Here is a 20,371-nt window from a genome sequence, read left to right on the forward strand (position 1 = left end):
AGAAACAATCTTTTATCTAGGATAGTGAGAGGGGGTCACACAGGTACCACCTTCTTGAAGCACACTTTACATCAGAAAGTTCTGCTGTAGTGAATTCAGTTGAGGGTTTTAGTTGGATAGTTTACAGAAAAAGGACTGATCGGCATGTACAAGGAAGTGTTTGCTGCATTGTTAAGCTGCTAGAAAGCCTACTGTGGATGCCAGGCAGCACAGAAGAACCTGATGGCAACTTATCATAGAATTTGGAACCCACTTTGGTATAGAAGTGGCGGCACGTTTGTGGAATCCACTGCAGTGCAGCATCCCACAGCTGATATCTTAGCACAAGTAGAAACCACTCAACATCTTAATGATAAAAAGTAGACACAAAGACCCATGCCACACAAAAACAGCTGGCTTCCATGAAAGCTTGCACTGTTGCCTTCATTGGAGTGTTCAGTTTTTCAGTGTTTGGTTATGTGCATCTGGTATCCGTTCTGTGGGATTGGTCATACTTTCCTTGCTGTTACTTAAAAAAAAGTAACTCAATTTGGAAAGGTTGCTGCAAGCAAAACAGCAGGCATGTTAAGGTATAAAATAAAACTCTTCCGACAGACGTTAATCCCACAGCGTACTATCTAAGAAGTTTATTTGAGGCATAAAACAACCGGCAATGATGAAATTATAGTTCTCTACTTGCTTCTCACCTTGTCCTTCTCCTCCTGCACCTCTTCCACCTTAACCGCTCACTGGTTGGGATCTGCCAGATCCTGTGCAACAAATCAGGAGACACTCCAGTGAATGTGGTAGGGCACTGCTTGAACACCAACAGTCTATGTATGTTATGATAGTCATGCTACCATGAAAACATGTTTTCTATGTGGGGTTGGGTCATACACTACACTGCAATCAGTTGGTCAGCAAATAACCTCTGGCTCAAATAGCACGTACTTTAAAAATAACGACTACATGACAATTGCCAGGATACTGTGCACTTATCTGAATGTTTTGCTGATCATGATCACACATCACCCATGCATTCACAGAGTGCAATCTTTTCCAATCACTGTACATCTCAGTTTTTGGATATGGTATGTATAAAACCATGTATGCAGTTTAGTCCGTATCTTGTATCACAGGGAATTTTACTATCCTGGTGAAGGCATATGCACATTGACTTTTGATAGCAAGAATTGCAGATGCTGCAGTTAAAGATAACAAAGTGTGGAGCTGAAGGAACACAGCAGGCCAGGCAGGATCAGAGAACAGGAAAACTGGCATTTCAGACAGGGACTGCTGTGTTCCTCCAGCTCCATACTTTGGTATCTCTGTGCAACCAGTTCATCTGGTCTTATGACAATGACATAGAAAAACTGAAAATAGAACAAGTGCAGGCAATTGGCCTATTGAGCCCAGTGCACCATTCAACAATCATGGCTGCTCCTCTATTTCAGAGCCAAACTCCCACTTTTTCCTAATACCTGACACCTTTATCTGGAGGAAATCTATCTTCTGACCTATCATTTTCTTGATTTCATCTTTTCAGCCTTCTGGGACAAGCAAATCCATAGGTTCACCATCCTCTGGAGTTAAAAAAATTCTCGTCTCAGTCAGAAATGGTCTACCACATCTCCTAGACTGAGACTTCTTATTCCTCTTGAAGGAGGAAATATGCTAGTAATCAACTCCCATCTGTCTATCATTCTCATCATTAGTATAAAAGGTGTTGATTCAAAAAGAAGTGAATGGATTCTCTATTGTACTGCTACGACAATAAGAAAAAAACTTTCACCAGGCTTCTTTGAACTAAAAATCATTGGTTTATCTCAGTGCAGAACTTACCCTTAAAATATTTGGCACATGCTGGTTAATGGCAATGTTATAGTCTGGAATTGGAAGTAGATCCTTCTAACCCCATACAAACAACCAAAACAAAAATCTCTGCAGTTTTTTTTCAAATATGGCTACAGAAGCTAAAACACTCCTGTTGGCCAAGGGTCTGAAAAGACAGCACTCAAAGCAATCATATCTCATGGTTAACAGGGTTTCTTGATGATAATGACATTAAATGGCTGATTGCCACAGATTGATGGAAGATCTTTGGTCTGGATTGAAATCAAACTGGATCTGAATCTCTGGAAAGTGTTCTCATTTCAGCTTTTCAGATTTTAAAAGGTAGTCAGAAGTACTGGTGTGTAATCTTTCAGGTTATCAAATTTCTGCTGAGAAGGAGACACACTTGCAGCTTTCAGGGTTTCTTTCTTATAAAGTGCATAATGAACATAAAACCCTAAGTCCTGAGAAAAGGTTGAAGGGTTACTATTGGTATAGGAGCCCCCATGATTTTTCAAAGGCTAGTTTTCCAATAATTAAGAACCATAAATCCTCTCTTATCCCCGTAAACTTTGTCTGTCTTTTCTCTAAAGTCACTTAAGCTTCTGTAAACAGAAGATAAGCCACAGCACACAAATTATTGACTTCATTTCCAAGAAACATCATGATGTAAACACTTCTCAATCCATATGATGTTCAAAGTTCCACATCTTCCAATTTTTTGCATGGTCCTCAAATATAAATGTATGCACAACACTGGTTAGAATACAAGATGGTAGCGTAGTCCCCTACACCAGAACCATGATCAGCCATTTCACTTGTACACCAATGGATAGAAACATGGGAGGCAGTATCAGTGTTATATGCTCTAGCCTAGAAGGATCTTGATGTGAAAATATTTGTTGTCACAGTTATTTTCTCAGTCACTAATAGAGTCATCTATACCATATTTTGTGACTGAAGATCTGTCTGCAGGTGAAAGTAGATTTCAATGAAGATCTTCTTGAAAATTGAAATGTCATGAAAATTGTTCCCAGTTTAGGATTAGAAGTGCTGAAATGCCTGTGTGAATAAGGCCTTAGTTCATCATCTAAATTTCTCAATGAGCAGCTTGTCATTTTCCTATTATCGTTAAGCTGGAGATCAAGCGAGCTGATAACTCTAGCACCCAAGCTAGAATCAGACCAGAATCCTTGAATTAAGAACCAAGTGACATTCACCACATGCAGCACCACTCCTTACAGACTTTACAGCAAAGAAAACCTCAACACTCCCACAAACTTAGCCAGAATGATTAAACAAAACTAACCTGCTAGCAATTGATGATCTGTTTACATACCATTGAGTAGGAAGGCCAAAATTGCAATGTCACAATTGACTATATGCCTATTTACAATTTTCAGACTTAATGCCCACTATCATGCACAGCAAAATGCCACTAACTGCCACTAACAGTGACAGAGTGTGTGGACCCCTTCACAATCAAAACCATAAGTGGTATACAAGTTAAATTGTGTGATCAAAACTGCTTAATTAGACAAGTACTGGGGCAGGGTGGAGGAGAGATGACCAGCACTCAGCTACTATAAGCACCTTCTTTTCCTAGGGAAAACAAAATTCTGAAATTGAAGAAGTCCAGATCACTAAAGAAAAGTGTCCAGAACTTCAGCTCCTTTTATTTTAGCACTGACGACTTGTTCTTAATATTTAACCTACTTTTATAATCAACATGTTCAGAGATGTTGTTACACACCACAAGCAGCAGGCGGCACTTGAAAGGGCCTCTGATCCATGGTCACGGCACAACCACAGTGCCACAAGCGGACCCAAACATTTCTATAACATTTTATATACTGACATCTCAAACATGTCTGTACAGCAATGGTTATTATAGAGTCAAATAACACAGAAACAGACCCCTCAGTCCAATTCATCTGCGCCAACTTGACATCCCAATCTGATACAGACCCATTTACCAGCATTTGGCCCATACCCCTCTTAACACTTCCTACTTATATACACATCCAATGCCTTTTAAATGTTGTAATTGTATCTACCTTCACCACTTCTTCTGGCAGCTCGTGATAGTCATAGTGATAGTGATATAGAGTCAGAAGGCATGGCATCTGTGCGGGCAGAGTTTAGGAACCACAAAGGGTAAAAAAAAAGACCCTGACAGCAGTAGTATAATGCCTTTCTTACATGCCTCTTCTATTACAATATCCATGGCGATTTCAATATGAATGTGGACTGGGAAAATCAGGTTGGTAGAGGATCACAAGAAAGGCAATTCATTGAAAGTCTGTGAGATTTTTTTTGTAGCAACTTGTAGTAGAATCCACTGGGGAATAGGCAATTCTGGATTTGGTGACGTGTAATGAGGCAAACTTGTTTAGGGAGCTTAAGGTAAAGGAACCCCTAGGGGGGAGGTGACCACAGTATGATAGAATTCACTTTGCTGTTTGAGAGGATGAAGCTGGAATCAAATGGAACAGTATTCAATTGAATAATTCTTCAATTCAATCACTGATCAAGTGAAACTAATCTTATTTTGTACTAGACTAAAGTTGATTTTTGGTCTATTCACTCAAAAAGAGAGCAAGATATTTTCCGTTTACTGGATCTACACGTAATGTTCCTGACTGGGCTGTAGTTTAAACAGTGGGCTGTCATCAGGTAGTTTTACCTCACCTCAAACTCCTTGTGCCATTCTTATATAATTGAGTCAATTGCACTACTCTAAAACAACCTTTTACAACTAAAAACGTACACTACTTGATACTTAGAAGTTGCAAAATTCCTGTTATTTCAACTACATGGATGTGTCTAGTTTCTATTCTGTTTTACAGTCCAGAAGGAAAAACATGAGTTTTCTTGCACATCTCCATTCTTAAAAAGACGAAACATTATTTTTAAATGTGTTTTATCACCAGGCAAACATAAGAAGAAAATTACATTCATTCATCATTATGGTCTCTGTGCACAGTATTTCAACAATGAATGAGTCTTCAATGGATGGATGATGTTGACTAGTCTGTGGAGTCTAGACGGTTAGATGCAACCTTGCACTCAATGACAGTCTGACAGTCTGGGCCACCTTCAGCATTGTGATAGCCCTAAATCCTACTACCTTATCAGCCTAGCTATCTTGATCAGTGAGAAACTGGATGCATTGTTTAATGTCCTGTACATGCCAACAGTAACTATCTTGATGGGAGTGAGTGTGACATTTTGGGTGTTGGATGGGTGGAGAAGGACAAAACTAAAGGCAAGGAACATGGAACAGGATGGGGGTCTGGGACACAACAGTATGGTTACTATTAACAATAACTATCACCATGGCCTCCAAGGAAAGTGGACAGGACCACATTAGATATTTTAAAAGTGCAGTGCCAGAGTTCAGGGGTAAAGAGGAAAATTGGAGGCTGGTAGTGGCACTACAAGGAAAAAGGATACTTATAACCTCTGAGGGTACGTGGTGAGCAGACTGAATGCCCACCATGAGCTACATTTCCTGTTATCACCGGCTATTTGTCCAAGATGACTGCTAGAAAGTGCCTGGGCAGGTAGATGGAGTCAGTGTCCATTTGATGGATAAAAACAGGATCCACTTCTGCTGGATGAGAGATCATCAAAGGGGCAAAGGCAATTGTGCTCTTTCAAAATTCAGTTACACTTCATATGGAATCATATCAACATGCATGAGATCTTGGGAGGTGTTTTGGAGGTTTAAATACTGGTCACAGTTGATATCTGTCGTGGCACTGGTCCTTGCAACTTGCACAGATCTCAATGAAGCAGATTTCATCATCACCAACTTTAAAACAGCCAGATACTGGCCACTACCAGTTCCTGAGAAAGTTCAAGAATGTGTGTATAATGATGAGAACTACTGCTTGCAGTGATAATTTCCTCAGTTGTTGTGGGGCTGAGATGGGAAGAGTTCATTGCACACAGAACTGTCCCAAGCAACTCTTATGTTGACTACTCAGGTCGACACGGTGGCTTAGTGGTTAGCACTGCAGCCTCACAGCGCCAGAGACCCGGGTTCAATTCCTACCTCGGGTGACTGTCTGTGTGGAGTTTGCACATTCTCCCCGTGTCTGTTTGGGTTTCCTCCGGGTGGTCCGGTTTCCTCCCACAGTCCAAAGATGTGCAGGCTGGTGGATTGGCCGTGCTAAATTGCCCGTAGCGTTCGGGGCATGTGGGTTATAGGGGGATGGGTCTGGGTGGGATGCTTCAAAGGGTGGTGTGGACTTGTTGGGCCAAAGGCCCTGTTTCCACACTGTAGGTAATCCAATCTAATCACTCAGTCATTGCAGCACCTCTACAAATAAGTGGCACTGTTGGGGTGCGATGTTTTATTGCAGAGAAATATAAGCAGCCATCATTTGCAGGGTACGCAAGCACAGAGCCTTTACTAAGCTAAGAACTTGTTTTGGACCCGACGTAAATCCCACACAACAGGAGCGACAGGTGGAATACTGGCAGTTGCAAGAAGGGTAACCTTGACAGGAAGGTCAGGAACTGCATCAATCCACTGCAGAGGCTGCGAAGCACACAGTTTAGACAAACGTCACATCTGCAGAGACCGTCAGGATGCAAACAGCTACAGGAGGGCCAGAGATTTTCTCCTTCAAACTTATCTTCTTGGGATAATAAAGGTGTTGTGTTGGTGCATCCACATGTCCTGGATTATTATGACAGAACTGTGCCAGCTGTTGGATCAGGACCTGAGACCTGCAGGGATAGAAGACTTTCCTCTCCTGGTGGTTATGAAGGTCAAGGAGTAATTTTCAGAAGAGGAAGATGACACCGGGTTGGAGGAAGCACACTTGCGAGAGCAGGATACACCGAATAGAACAAGTAGATGGGAGCTACGTGCAGACCATCATTAAAATATAAAATAGCCATTGGTCATCATGCGAACTTTTCATTTGCATTGTGATATGCACTGCAGCCTCTTAGTTTTTTTTCACCTCTGATGACTAAATAAAAGCTCATGTTTGGAAATGCCTGAATACTTGCCTGTCTGTGATAGTCCTTCAGTGGAAAGTGAGAAGATGCTACCTTCAGTGACCACTGGGGGACAGATCAGCAGTAACGTACAAAGTGTGGAGCTGGATGAACACAGAAGGCCAAGCAGCATCTTAGGAGCACAAAAGTTGACATTAAGATGATAGTTGGCCTGCTGTGTTCATCCAGCTCCACACTTTGTTATCTCGGATTCCCCAGCATCTGCAGTTCCCATTATCTCTGATCAGCAGTAACATGCTGGCTAGTTGATGGGATGTGGCTCAGGACAGCTAAACTGTGGCCTGGTTAGTAAACAGATTGGGACAAAAAAGTGGAGCTGTATTTTTCAGGAAGCATCTACCATGTCAGCTGTAGACTGTGAGCAGTATACTTGGGCTGTTGTGCTATTATATTGTTGAAGGGCAACTCCACAGGACCCAAGCTTGGCCAGATTTTAAAGATGGCATTTGACACTGGGGTGCCAGGATTTGAGACATCCAGTGAGTGATGATTTTTTACTGGCATCAAAAAGTGGTTGAATCAGGCTAGCATTTAATGAAGACAGGGGTGCCATCCTTAAGTGATAGATAGTTAATGAGGTGGGATGAGAAAACATCGTGAGAAAATTCTTACACTTCATTAGAAAGACGGAGATTGAGTGGGGACCTGATTGAGGTCTACAAATTCATGAGGGGTATAGACAGGGTGGATAGCAAAAAGCTTTTTCCCAGAGTGGGGGACTCAATTACTAGGGGTCATGAGTTCAAAGTGAGAGGAGGAAAGTTTAAGGGAGATATGCGTGGAAAGTTCTTTACACAGAGGGTGGTGGGCACCTGGAACGCGTTGCCAGCGGAGGTGGTAAATGCAGGCACGTTAGCGTCTTTTAAGAAATATCTGGACAGGTACATGGATGGGCAGGGAGCAAATGGACACAGACCGTTAGAAAATAGATGACAGGTTAGACAGAGGATCTTGTTCGGCGCAGGCTTGGAGGACCGAAGGGCCTGTTCCTGTGCTGTAAGTTTCTTTGTTCTTGTTCTTTGTTCATGGAAAAAATACCCTACAAGAAACTGAATGAAAAGGTCATGCAGTCAAAATGTCATTAAGATTCATCCCTTGCTGTCTGCAAATCTTGCAAGATGAATAGTGCAGAGACATTCATGCTTTAGAAGATAGAGTTAAATTGGTTTAAAAGAATGTTTTAATGAATGCTGAATTTTAAAACTTTCTTATTCAGATCAAAAGTAGAAAGTGTAAATGAGCAATAATCTGTTCAGCTAGAATGTAGGCATAGCTGCCTGGGCCAGCATTTATTGCTCGTCCCCAACTCCCCTTGATGTAGTGATGGTGAGTTGCTTTCTTGAGCCCATCTTCATAGCTGAGAACATACATATGCTAGGTGAATATGGAAATATGGAAAATGCTAAAACTTTAGATTTCTAGATAGCTGTGCAATAAGTTCTTTTGTTCTACTGAATATTAAGTCATATGATGGAGACATCAACTGTTACATTTATAATTGAAATAGCTGTAGTCAGATCTCCTGTCCATGTAGAGTTACCTAGTTCTAGATTTTAAGAAGGACAACATTTCAGACGTGTAATCTCAGGAGAATGAAGGGACAGCTGCTCTAACGGTAACCATTAAAACCTACACCCACACATTGTCTCTTACAAGGAAAATGAGACTTGACAATAGGGAATGGAAAAACTTTTAAATAAATAATGAAAAAGGGTGAAAACCTACAATTATTTAAGCAGTCCTAATGGTAATTAACAGTTTAATTTACCACCCTGGACTGCTGATGCCTCAGCCCCTGGTTTATACAAATTACACTTACTTACAAAAGGTTTTGATAGAAGCATGGCAACATGGAGCATAATTCCTTAAGTAACTCATGATATCAGTTGATACTGTCAGTGGACAAGTCAGATCACTGAATGAAACAAAGCTTGTTGCAGTTTAGTTTTGGTGATTTTTTTTTTGCAAAAAACATTTTCATGATTATTGGACAGAATTTTGAGATTTTTGTACAGCAGCTCCACTTATTTGATGATCCACCAGTCACAAACATATTCACACGCAGTTGCAGGCCCTTTAACAACAGAACACAAAGTTTCTCATACAGAAGAAGCAAACAAACAAACCATGCTCTTAATATTATTGTTAGAAAGATTTTAACAAACATCAAAAACAAAGCTTCTCCCTGTTCCCAACACTACAGAGACTCAAGTCCAGAGAAACTGTACTCCTACTTTAACTCTAAATGTTAACTTACTCCTTCCACTTTCTTCCTTGAGCTAGAGACAATTTTATGATTCCTCTCAGAGCCTGATTATCTGAACTTTTGAAGTCTAATAACATGAAGATTTCCATCGTGAGCTTTCCTGGTTTGGACATTTGGCTTTGGAAAATCACTCTGTTACTGAAGAGACATAGTTCCAGTGAACTTGACTAAAACATGCGAATAGAGAAACTAAAACATTTGTTTCTAAAGTCAAATCTTGATTCTTAAGAAAACTGTAGTATTTCCTGAACTGAACACGAATAAATGATTTAATGTGCTTTCATTGCTTGTTATAAACCCAGAAATATAAAGATTTATTTCATTGGTACTGCACAGGTTAAAAACTGTAGTCACACCTTCTGGGAACTAGTATATTTAAGTCGCTGTTCTAGAATGACTATGATCTTTACAGCACTACCCCGTAAATTGTTCTTGTTGTAAAAACAGTTTAATTTTGAAAGGTGGTAATATTTCACATATTTCTGACATGTTTTCTGTGTAAATAAGCAGAGTTTGAATAAGATAGCTAAAGATCATTAACTATACAACAGACTTGAGAAATCTTTACCAATAATTTCTTCCATCACAGAAGTAGCCAACAAAGTGTTGTCTGCTGTGTTAACATTAGATGGCTTTCTAAGGACATAACAAATTCAACGATTTAGAGCAATGATGCCTAATATTCTATTACCTTAGATCCTTTTCCTACTTTCAGTTGAAGCTGACTGCTTGTGTTTTGGCTGTTTTAATGTCAAATTATGGCAGTTTCTGAATTAAGACCTGGCTTAAGACCATATGAGATAACACCAACTAAACAGTGTACTTGGTGGACATTCAGTGACAAGAAAGTTCACCAATGAATGAATCATGAACAGTAGTTGAAAATAGAATAAAGGTAAGTTAAGGTTAATTAAGACTGAAATGTAAAATTCAATTTATATGATTAAACACTTCTTGGAGCATCACATTTCAATATTTCTCCCATTAATACTTCAGACCGTTGGTATATTGTCACTCAAGGAATAAGTTAAATATAACTTTCATCACAAGGAATTTTTACATATGTTTAAGTAGCCTTTGAGGTCTTTCATGAACCCCTAATCACTAGACTTGACTACATGTGCTGTTTGAGGTCTTGTTATGTCCTGTTTTAAAAGAAGTATATAAAAAGCTTGATAATAAAATGTGAGGCTGGATGAACACAGCAAGCCCAGCAGCATCTCTGGACCACAAAAGCTTTTGTGCTCCTGAGATGCTGCTGGGCCTGCTGTGTTCATCCAGCCTCACATTTTATTATCTTGGATTCTTCAGCATCTGCAGTTCCCATTATCACTTATAAAAAACTTGATTCTGCTTACTGACCTTCTGTAGCAATAAGGAGCCTGAATACTTTTCCACAATGGAATTCAGCTCTCCACCGAATTCCAAGGCCCACACTTGCACACTAACAAAGAAAAAGATATTTAGAAAGTGTCCTAACATACTAATAGTAATAGTATCTGTTATTTTTTTAAAAAAGCACAATAACTTCAAAAACCATTTATTAACACTGGTCAACTAACAAGTTATTACAGACTTTCAGGACACTTGAAAAAAAGATGTTTTTCAATGGTTATTTTTGAACAACAATTGACAAGAGGTTTCCGAAATTTAAAATAAAAAATTTATTTTCATCATGTAAAGTTCAACTGGAATAAATTTTTGGGCAAAATAGAAAAAATGAAAATCAAGTATTAGGGATTGAACTTAATTCTCCCCTTAAAACTATATATTCATTTTCAGTGTAAAATGCTAAAATGCAATGAAGCTGGGCACTTACGTTTCGGTTGGGATCCTGTTTTGGGCTTTGACCAAGTAAAGGAGACAGCGGTTGAAGCAGATAATCCACAAAATAAAGAATAGCCTCAAACTGTTCTTAAAGCACCATTGGGGCATTCTGTTTTCCATCAAACCAAAATAAATAGAACAACACAATCAAAGAACAAACCACTTGATCCAACAAAGTTGCATGAAGGCTGTTCACATAATGGCCTGAAGTAGTATCTTCCCAATGAAGGTTCTTCCTATAGTAAACAGAAAAAGCACTAAGTGCTGAGTATTCATCTTATTTCGATTTACTGTCATGAACAGCGGGAATATCCCTGCATCTGAAAGTCGACCATGAACATTTCAACAAGCCCTGAACAAAGAATCACTTGTCCATACGTAAACACTTGATCAAAACAGCATCCATTCTTCTCCACAAGGTTTCAAGGAAAAGTCGAATAATGTTGTTGAGTCCTGATTAAGGTGGTCTTTAGTGTTTAAAGCACACAATGAACTGAGCATGTGGGTCACATTCAAGTGAAAAATGAGAGCGGACCGGTGTAACATCACAGCTGGTGTATAATCCAACCAGATTTAATCTTTAAATGGATGCAGATTTATGATGGTGGCAGTACTGGGGGAAGGGAATCACACCGGATTATTCTGATTGCTCGAGACAGGTCTCTTTATCCAATCAGATGATAGAAAAATAAGTCTTTGAGTTGACTGAGTTAATGAGTGGAAGCGTTAGCTATGTTCAGCTCTCTTTTTATCCATATGCCTCCTCTTCTTTCTCCACATTCTGATTAATATCCTCAAATCAATTATAAAACGCAGCAAAATAAATGCTTTTCAATTCAACAAACAATTGCCCAAGGTCAAGAAGCAGAATCAGTGAAAATCTGCAGCATACAAAAAGCAGACTATGCTGTATCACAGCCAGAAAGTATCAACCTTTCTAGCAGACTAGTCAACAGATAATTAATAATGCTGTGCAATCAAGTAGCTCTAACAGATGCCAACATGTCCAGAAAAATAATGTTTTGTAGACAGATATGTATTCAATTTAAACAAAAACTGCAATATTGCATTAATTTTAAATTAGTTCCAATGAGGAATTTTATGGTTACATTGGTGCTAAAAGTATGGGCTGAGATTCTGATTATTAAAGCATAAAGCAAAAATGCCCAAAGGCTGATCAAAGTGGTAAGTTAAAGTTTTGATGAAAGGTCACAAACTTGTAACATCAACTCTCTTTTCCTTGCCACAGATGTTACCAGACATGAATATATTCTACAAGTAAAGGCATGGATCACTGGGTCAGCACAGAGGCAAGGAGGAAGTTAGGCAGTATTAAAGATGTAGAACTGTGGCCTTAGCATTGGCACAATTATCTGAACCGAGGTTTATCTCATGAGTTAATTCTAAACAACATAGTTGTGAACAGTTTAGTTATGCCATGGAGAGAAATGAAGGTGTTCTGACACCAAAAAAGGTTGAAAGTTCAAATCAAAGTCGTTTGCTTTGAATTTCCCAATATTAATTGGAAAAAAATGGCTTCTCATTCAGAACTGCTTATTGGCAAAAAAAATTGACCTTGTGGCACCACCAATTACATAGTACCATTTTGAAAATTATCCACTTATTCTTCCTCTCTGCTATGTCAAGTTAACAATTCCTTAATGCTAATAATTTTTTTCAGTTTCGTGAGCCCCAATTCTGTTTAATGTAGCACACTGAAGTTTTTATTGAATGCGTTTTGAAAATCTGAATATTACATTTACAGCTTTGCTTTTGGTCACAAACTTGTTCACAATGCAGTCAGTCAATGAACTGTGATTTAGAGCTTTGCATTTCCACTCAAAGATATACTCAAGTAGGAAAGCTTTCATTTTAAGGCAGGATCATAGGTTAGCTCATTACATAACTATTGCTACAATTACTAAACTAAAGTTACACAATTATTAGATAAAACATAGGTACAGATTAAAGGTTGATAAAGAGCATTTATAAAAGCATGAAAATTACTTTAGTTCATTAAGCATTGTAGCCCATTAATTACTTGTAGGTTTATCTTTCCAGACAAAAGAGGTTAAAAATGTGAAGCCAGAATTCAGCAGTTACAATGATTTATGTAGTTGAAGAATTGGAGGTTGCTCCATAATTAGGCTCTGCAAGTACAGCAGGTTTTGAGAGAAAAACAAGTTCCTTATTTATCACTAGTTCTGTGGTTTTAGCACCTGCATAAAATCTTTTAGGCAAAATTATGGTTATTTTCTGAAACAATTGTTTTCTCTTTAGAGATCTCACTTGTGAGAGCGTTCCCTCATGTAAAACGGAGCTCCGATTTTGAAACAGTTTCTCCCAGCTTTATATAGATTAAACTCAAGACAGGCTACTCTATTAACTTCAGCAGAAACAGTGTCCCACAAAATCAACTCAATACTACAGAAATTCCGATGTGTGTGTGTGTTTTGAGGGGGATTTTGATGTAAGATTTTGGGATTCACTATAAAATCTAACTCAATTATAATTATAGACTGAGTTGCGAGAATCAAGAAGTTTACTCATTTTGAATAATAACAAGGCCCTGTTACAGGTGCAAGCAAATTTTCATAAGCATCACAGTATTTATTATTTATCAGAGCTAGTACAAAAGAATTGACACTTAATAATGCAGTGGGTTCAGTCAATCCCAGTGGAGGTCTGGCTCTCAACTTTCAGCTGACTGGAATTCCGCCTCTTGTTCTGTAAGCTGAAGTTCTCCATTTTCATTCTACACTGTACTGCTAAAACCAGATCTTATTAATCATCACTAGCCGCTATCTCACAGGCATGATCAGGAGTATCCTGGTCTCTAATTAGCTTATTAGTGCAAACATAAGGCTGGAAGAACATAGCAAGCCAGGCAGCATCTGGGGGAAAGGAGAAGTCAACGTTTCAGATATTACTGTTCTTCAGGACTTGAAAGTTGAGTTTGGCAGAGTTCAAGTTCCTTGCAAGTAGACTCAGGACTGAAGCAGAATATTACCCGAAATACTAACTTCTCCTTTCCTCCAGAGGCTGCCTGGTTTGCTGTGTTCTTCCAGCCTCCTGTTCATCTACCCTGGATTCCAGCATCTGCAGTTTTTTTGTTTCTAACAAAGTTTATTAGTGCGGGTCATTCTTGGAATGGCCAAGCTGTGCCTGTCCAATTGATGATTGGTTTCTTTAAAAGTAAGAGTCATCTTTAATTATTTGGATGTGAACATAGGAGGTATGGTTAGTAAGTTGCAGAAGACACCAAAATTGGTGATGTAGTGGATAGTGAAGAAGGTTAGCTCAGGGTGCAATGGGCATTGATCAGATTGGCCAATGGGCCCAGGAGTGGCAGATGGAGCTTAATTTAGATAAACGTGAGGTGATGCATTTTGAAAAGGCAAATCAGGGCAGGACTTAAACACTTAATGGTAAGGTTCTGAGAAGTGTTGCTGAACAAAGAGACCTTGGACTGCAAGTTCATAGTTCCTTGAAAGTAGACTCATAGGTAGATAGGATAATGAAGAAGGTATTTGTTATGCTTGTCTGTATAGGTCAGTGCATCGAGTATAGGAGTTGCAAGGTCACAGTGAGGCTGTAAAGGACATTGATTAGGCCACTTTTGGAATATTGTGTGCAGTTCTGGTCTCCCTGCTATAGGAAGGATTGTTGTGAAACTGAAAAGGGTTCAGAAAAGATTTACAAGGATATTGCCAGGGTTAGAGGGTTTGAGCTACAGGAAGAGGCTGGATAGACTGGAGCTATTTTTCCTGTAGAGCTGGAGACAGGGGAGTGACTTTATAGAAGTATATAAAATCATGTGAGACATGGATAAGGTAGTAGACAAAGTCTTTTCCCTGGGGTATGGGAGTCCAAAACTAGAGGGCATAGGTTTAAGGTGAGAGGGGAAAGATTTAAAAGGGACCGAAGGGGCAACTTTTTCACGCAAAGGATGATGTGTGTATACAATAAGCTGTCAGAGGAAGAGGCAGAAGCTAGTACAATTACAACATTTAAAGGGCATCTGGATGGGTATATGAATAGGAAGGGTTTAGAGGGATATAGGCCAAATGCTGGCAAATAGGATTAGATTAATATAGGATATCTGGTCAGCATGGACGTATTGGATTGAAGGGTCTCTTTCCATGCTGTACAGCTCTCTAACTCTAGCAACATAACTTCCTACTACTTCTTGCTTGTTTTCCTAAGATGTCAGTTATTCATTAAGCCGTCCTCTTCATTATTCTTTGTTTCTTTCATGTGTATAACTTATAATATCTTCTTTATTCATTCATTTAGTACAGGAAGACGTATACTGTCATGTACTCATGACTGATACACTAAGCTCATTGTCTCAGAGCTGCTCAATTAATGAGAGCTACTCATTAAATTAAATTAAACACACCAATGATTTCCATTTTTGGAAGCCATCTGCTCAGGAATGAGTAAATGTTAGCAATTGCGAGTGGTTACAGGTGTTAGGAATTTTTAAACATTGATTAATGAAAAAGGGATAAGCAGTAAAAAAAAGTAATGTGCAAATGACCCTACAACTATACAATAATACAGAAAATCACAGAGTAGACAATTTTTAAAAGCAGGGAGAGTCCATTTTAAATAAATGCAAAATGACAATCAGCGTGGTCAAGACAAGGTAGTGAAGTATACTTACAAATTCAGTTAAATCAGTTTTGAGTAATGAAGGCCAAAAGGATGGTACAGTCATAAATCTAATCCCCTGATACACTACTACAGAAAGTCACTCAAGCATAGATTTAGCCAAACATGTTTGCTTCTCTCTTTCCAAAAGACTATGATAAACCTAGCCTAATGTAGAACACAGCTGTTATTTTTCTTCTTGCGCTCTCCTTTCTGATATCCCTCTGATAATGCCAGGATTTAATAATGTTCATTCAATCTTGAAAAGCTATAGGTTTATGCTCTATGATATAAAAAAAGTGCAGCACTACACCCACCACCCCCAGACAATTAATATTAGATTAAAAGATTACAAAAAAGCACATAATCTAAATGGTGAGAGATTGCACAGCAATAATATGCAGACGGATCTGGGTGCCTTAATGCATTGAGTACCAGAAGTAACAGAATGTTGTATTTTATTGCAAGGTGATTGAATGCAAGAGTTATGCTTCAGTTATACAGGGCATCATTGAGACTGCACCTGGACGACTGTGTACTTACCGACAGATGTTAATACATTGTATGCAGTTCAAAGAAGGGTTACTAGATTAGTAGTGGAATAAGCCTTATGATGACAGTCTAGATAGACTAGGCCTACATCCTATAGAGTTTAGAATAGTCAGAGGTGGCATAATTGAAATATGTAAGATCCTGAGAGGACTTCACCAGGTGGGTGTTGAAAGGATATTTCCTCTTGAGGGAGAATTTAGACCTGGGGTATTTGTTCAAAAATAAGGGGGCATTCATTTAAAACATACAAAGGTTGACAGTCTTTAGAATATCCTCCTCGAAAAGCAGTGGATGAAGAATCTTTCATTTCTTTTAAGGCAGAATTAGATAGATTCTTGATCACCAAGTAAATGAAAGATTGACAGGGATATGCAGGAATGTAGAGGTTAAAATCAGATCAACCATGATCTCATTGAATGGTAGTGCAGGCTTGAAGGGCTAAGCGGCCTATTCTTGTTCTTTGTATGTTCATATGTGTGAATTAATCATGTGGTGTATGTGTCCTCCATTGACAACAATCGAATAAAATATAAATTTAATTCTTCGCTTGCGTAATCAAGTGAACATTATTAATTATCAAAAAGTGACTCAATCTCACAGATGCTTCTTCTGGTCTCATGCATTTCAGAGGTATTTAATTTTCATACTTTCTCGGCCAAATTGTGTTGTAAGGGGGGTAACTGGTAAATGCTCAGACAAAATACCAGTTTTTCTGCCTTTGGTTGGCATTGAATTATCAGGAATAGTTATATGAATCTCAACTGTCATTTTTACATGCTGTGTTGGATATTTAAAAAGTTAAGTTAGCAGATTAATGTAAAACACAAGACTGAAGCAGAGATTTTCACTCATTCCACAATGTTCAGCCCTATTCTTGGCACTTCAGATATTTAGCAGTCTGTATCCAATTAGACCTTGGACATCATTCGGGCTTGGGCTGATAATATATTATTCACACCACACAAGTGCCATGCAATGACCATCTTCAACAAGAGTGAATCTGACCACCACCCCTTTTCATTGATGAAATGCCATAAGTCTGTAAGAAATAGGAACAGGAGTAGGCCATTCAGTCCTTCATGCCTGCTCCACCATTCAACAGGATCATGGCAGATCCAACATTCCTCGTGTTCACTTTCCGGCATTTACCCCATAATTCTTCATTCTCCTAATCAAGACTATATATCTCAGCCTTAAATACACATATGACTCCACCCCTACAGATCTCTGTGGCAAGGTGTTCCAAAGACTGAAAGTACTCTGACAGAAAAAAAAATCCTCCTCATTGAATCCCTACAGGATGGAAGCAGGTCATTCAATCCATCAGATCAATATTGACCCTCTGAACAGCATCCCACCCGACCCACCCCTCCCATTCTATCCCTGTAACCTTGCATTTCCCATGGTTAATCCACCCATCCCTGGACACTATGGGCAATTTAGCATAGCCAATCCACCTAACCTGCACATCTTTGGAATATGGGAGGAAACCCACAGAGACATGGGGAAGATGTGCAAACGCTACACAGGGGGGAATCAAACCTAAGTCCCTGATGTTGTGAGGCAGCAGTGCAAACCACTAAACTGCTGTACCACCCTTCATCTCAGTCTTAAGTTTAGCATTTCTTTATTTGAAGACTATGCCCTCTGGTCTTAGACTCTTTCATAAGGGGAAACCTTGTGAAGCCCCTTAAGAATCCCACATTTTCAATGAGATGACCTTTCATTCTTCTAAAGTCCACTGAGCAGACTTTGAACCTGCTTAGCCTTTGCTCATAAGACAATCGCTCCACACTGGGAAATCATCCTAATGAACATTTCTGAACTGCCTCCAATAAAATATTTCCTTAAACATGGGACCAAAACTGTTCATAACATTCCACATGTGGTCTCACCAGCACCTTGCACAGTTGCAGTAAGATTTCCCTACTGTTATACTCCAAATCCTTTGAAATAAGAGCCAACATTCCATTAGCCTTCCCAATGACCTCCTGTACATCTGTGCTTGCTTTCTGTGTTTGATGAACAAGCAGCTCTGAGTCACTTTGCTTGTAAGACAATCACTCCATACCAAGTATCATTCTGGTGAACATTTCCTGACTGCCTCCAAAGAAATTATATCTTTATTTCAATAAGGGGACTACAGCTGCTCACAGTGGGGTGGCCCAAAATCATGAGAGGCTTGGATAGGGTGAATAGCCAAGGTCTTTTTCCTTGGGAGGGGTAGTCCAAAACTAGAGGGCATGGGTTTAAGGTGAGAGGGGAAAGATTTAAAAAGGACCTGAAGTGTAACGTTTTCACACAGAGGCTGGTGCTCACAGTATTCATGCTCATGTGGCAGAGGAGCACTCACTGTCACCTTCTATTATACTGAAAATCAAAGTGTACAATGCAGAGGAAAATGGCTGCAAGTACACTTGGAGTGGGCGGGATAAATGGCTCAACCTGTGAGGGAGGGGTTGCTGCACATAGTTCAGAGGGCTTTTAAAAGGAAAGAATGTTGTTCACAGGCCTATGCAATGTACAGCACACAGGCATGCAGTCTGCCTATTCCCCAGGCATTCTACTCCATTGACCCTGTCAGTATGTATCCCTTGCACAGTCACTGATGAACAATTCTTTGACAGAGGGAGTCAAACATTGAATATTGAATGAAGAAGGGACAAATATGTCATCATGACCCAATGCCACACGTGTTTCTCCTGCTTCCAGATGGTGCAATAGGTTCTCAGCACAGACATCCATGCATGGAGCTTCATCTGTGGTTATGAAATGCTGCTAGACAGTGTGAAGATGCAGTTAATGCCTATACAGAGTTTTATCGACTGTAGTGGTAAGCTTGGAAAATGTCTTGAAACTGGGCTGTTAAGGGTTAATCATTTAGGGTTAATTGGAGAAGACAATGAGAAATTGAAATGAAGTTGAAAAATGCTGGGAAAGGATGCCCAATGCAAAGACAGCCTGTTTTAACTGAAAAGTAATCTTGTGACAAACTTATCAGTGGGAACTGTTTGGAAGAACCATTACATGGGCCACCTGGCCATGTTGTTTCGACATAATGGGAATGCTGTTAATGTACTGAAAGTACCACAGAATGACGATACAACACGCAATCTTAGATTGAGAACTGTATAAATGTCAGGGACTGTAGTGATTGGAAAGAGAGGCAAACACTACATTGGACAAACAGGCAGAAAGCTAGCCACCAGGATACATAAACATCAACCAGCCACAAAGCGACATAACCCACTATCACTTACAGACCCAGTATCCTTACATACAGATGAGGAAGGACACCACTTTGATTGGGACAACACATCCATCCTAGGACAAGCCAAACAGAGACACGCAAGAGAATTCCCAGAAGCATGGCATTCCAACCGGAACTCCATCAACAAACACATTGATTTGGAGCCCACCTACCATCCTCTGAGAAAAAGAACAGGAAATGACATCACCAACCCAAGGAAACCTAAACAGATAAATAGAAAGTGGGACATAACACCAGCACTTCACCAGAGGCTCACTGATGATGTTACCTAGAATGGTGATGAAACGTCAGAAAACTAACCTTCCAGCTCAGCGGGCAAACTCACATCCAGAAATGAGAGGCAGATAGATCTCATTGATTATGAGATCCCTGATTGATTCAGATTAACAAATGCCAATCAGGAAGCCCTGGCTGACAGAAATAAAAAGGAGTCTCAGAAATTCTCTTCACTGTAGGGACTGACTCAGAGCTGGCTGACCAGAGTCTGTGTACTGTGCACAAATAAATAAAGGGTGACTTGACGACAGGATACCAGTCTCTATGGAATTATTTCAGGGACTTTGCCCTATTCAGAGGCTTCACCTTGGACTGGTATTGTGAATGGTGCTAGGAACCGCAGATTGACCTGACCAGCTGTTGTAAAGCAGGGTGCCCAATGGGCAGGCAACAATCAGACTCACCGTTGAACATGTCTAAAGTAGTTTCAGCACTCATTAGTTTACAAGTGTTTCTAATATATTGGGTGACATGGTGGCTCAGTGGTTAGCACTGCAGCCTCACAGCACCAGGGACCCAGGTTCAATTTCAGCCTTGGGTAACTCACTGTGCGGAGTTTGCACATTCTCCCTATGTCTGCGAGGGTTTCCTCCGGGTGCTCCGGTTTCCTCCCACAGTCCAAAGATGCGCAGGCTAGGTGGATCGACCATGCTAAATTGCCCGTAGTGTTCAGG

General features: G+C 39.7%; 1 protein-coding gene across 9 annotated transcripts in view; it reads right to left on the minus strand.

The window, feature by feature from the left end:
• LOC125460896 (voltage-dependent calcium channel subunit alpha-2/delta-4-like) overlaps positions 1-15,696 on the minus strand; it is a 403,518-nt gene extending 387,822 nt beyond the window's left edge. For 7 of the 9 annotated variants that reach the window (XM_059652382.1, XM_059652384.1, XM_059652388.1 and 4 more), the window contains exons 1-2: positions 10,935-11,480; positions 10,478-10,559 (exon numbers count right to left, since the gene is read on the minus strand). In XM_059652382.1, coding sequence (XP_059508365.1) covers positions 10,478-10,559; positions 10,935-11,062 — 210 coding nt within the window. In that variant the 5' untranslated portion in view covers positions 11,063-11,480. Of the gene's footprint in view, positions 1-10,477; positions 10,560-10,934; positions 11,481-15,611 lie in introns of those variants that run through there. The other 2 variants (XM_059652381.1, XM_059652389.1) reach the window with 2 other exon arrangements.
• Between the last annotated feature and the right edge of the window lie 4,675 nt (positions 15,697-20,371).

Source organism: Stegostoma tigrinum, chromosome 18 (genome assembly GCF_030684315.1).
Source record: "Stegostoma tigrinum isolate sSteTig4 chromosome 18, sSteTig4.hap1, whole genome shotgun sequence".
Classification (NCBI taxonomy): domain Eukaryota; kingdom Metazoa; phylum Chordata; class Chondrichthyes; order Orectolobiformes; family Stegostomatidae; genus Stegostoma; species Stegostoma tigrinum.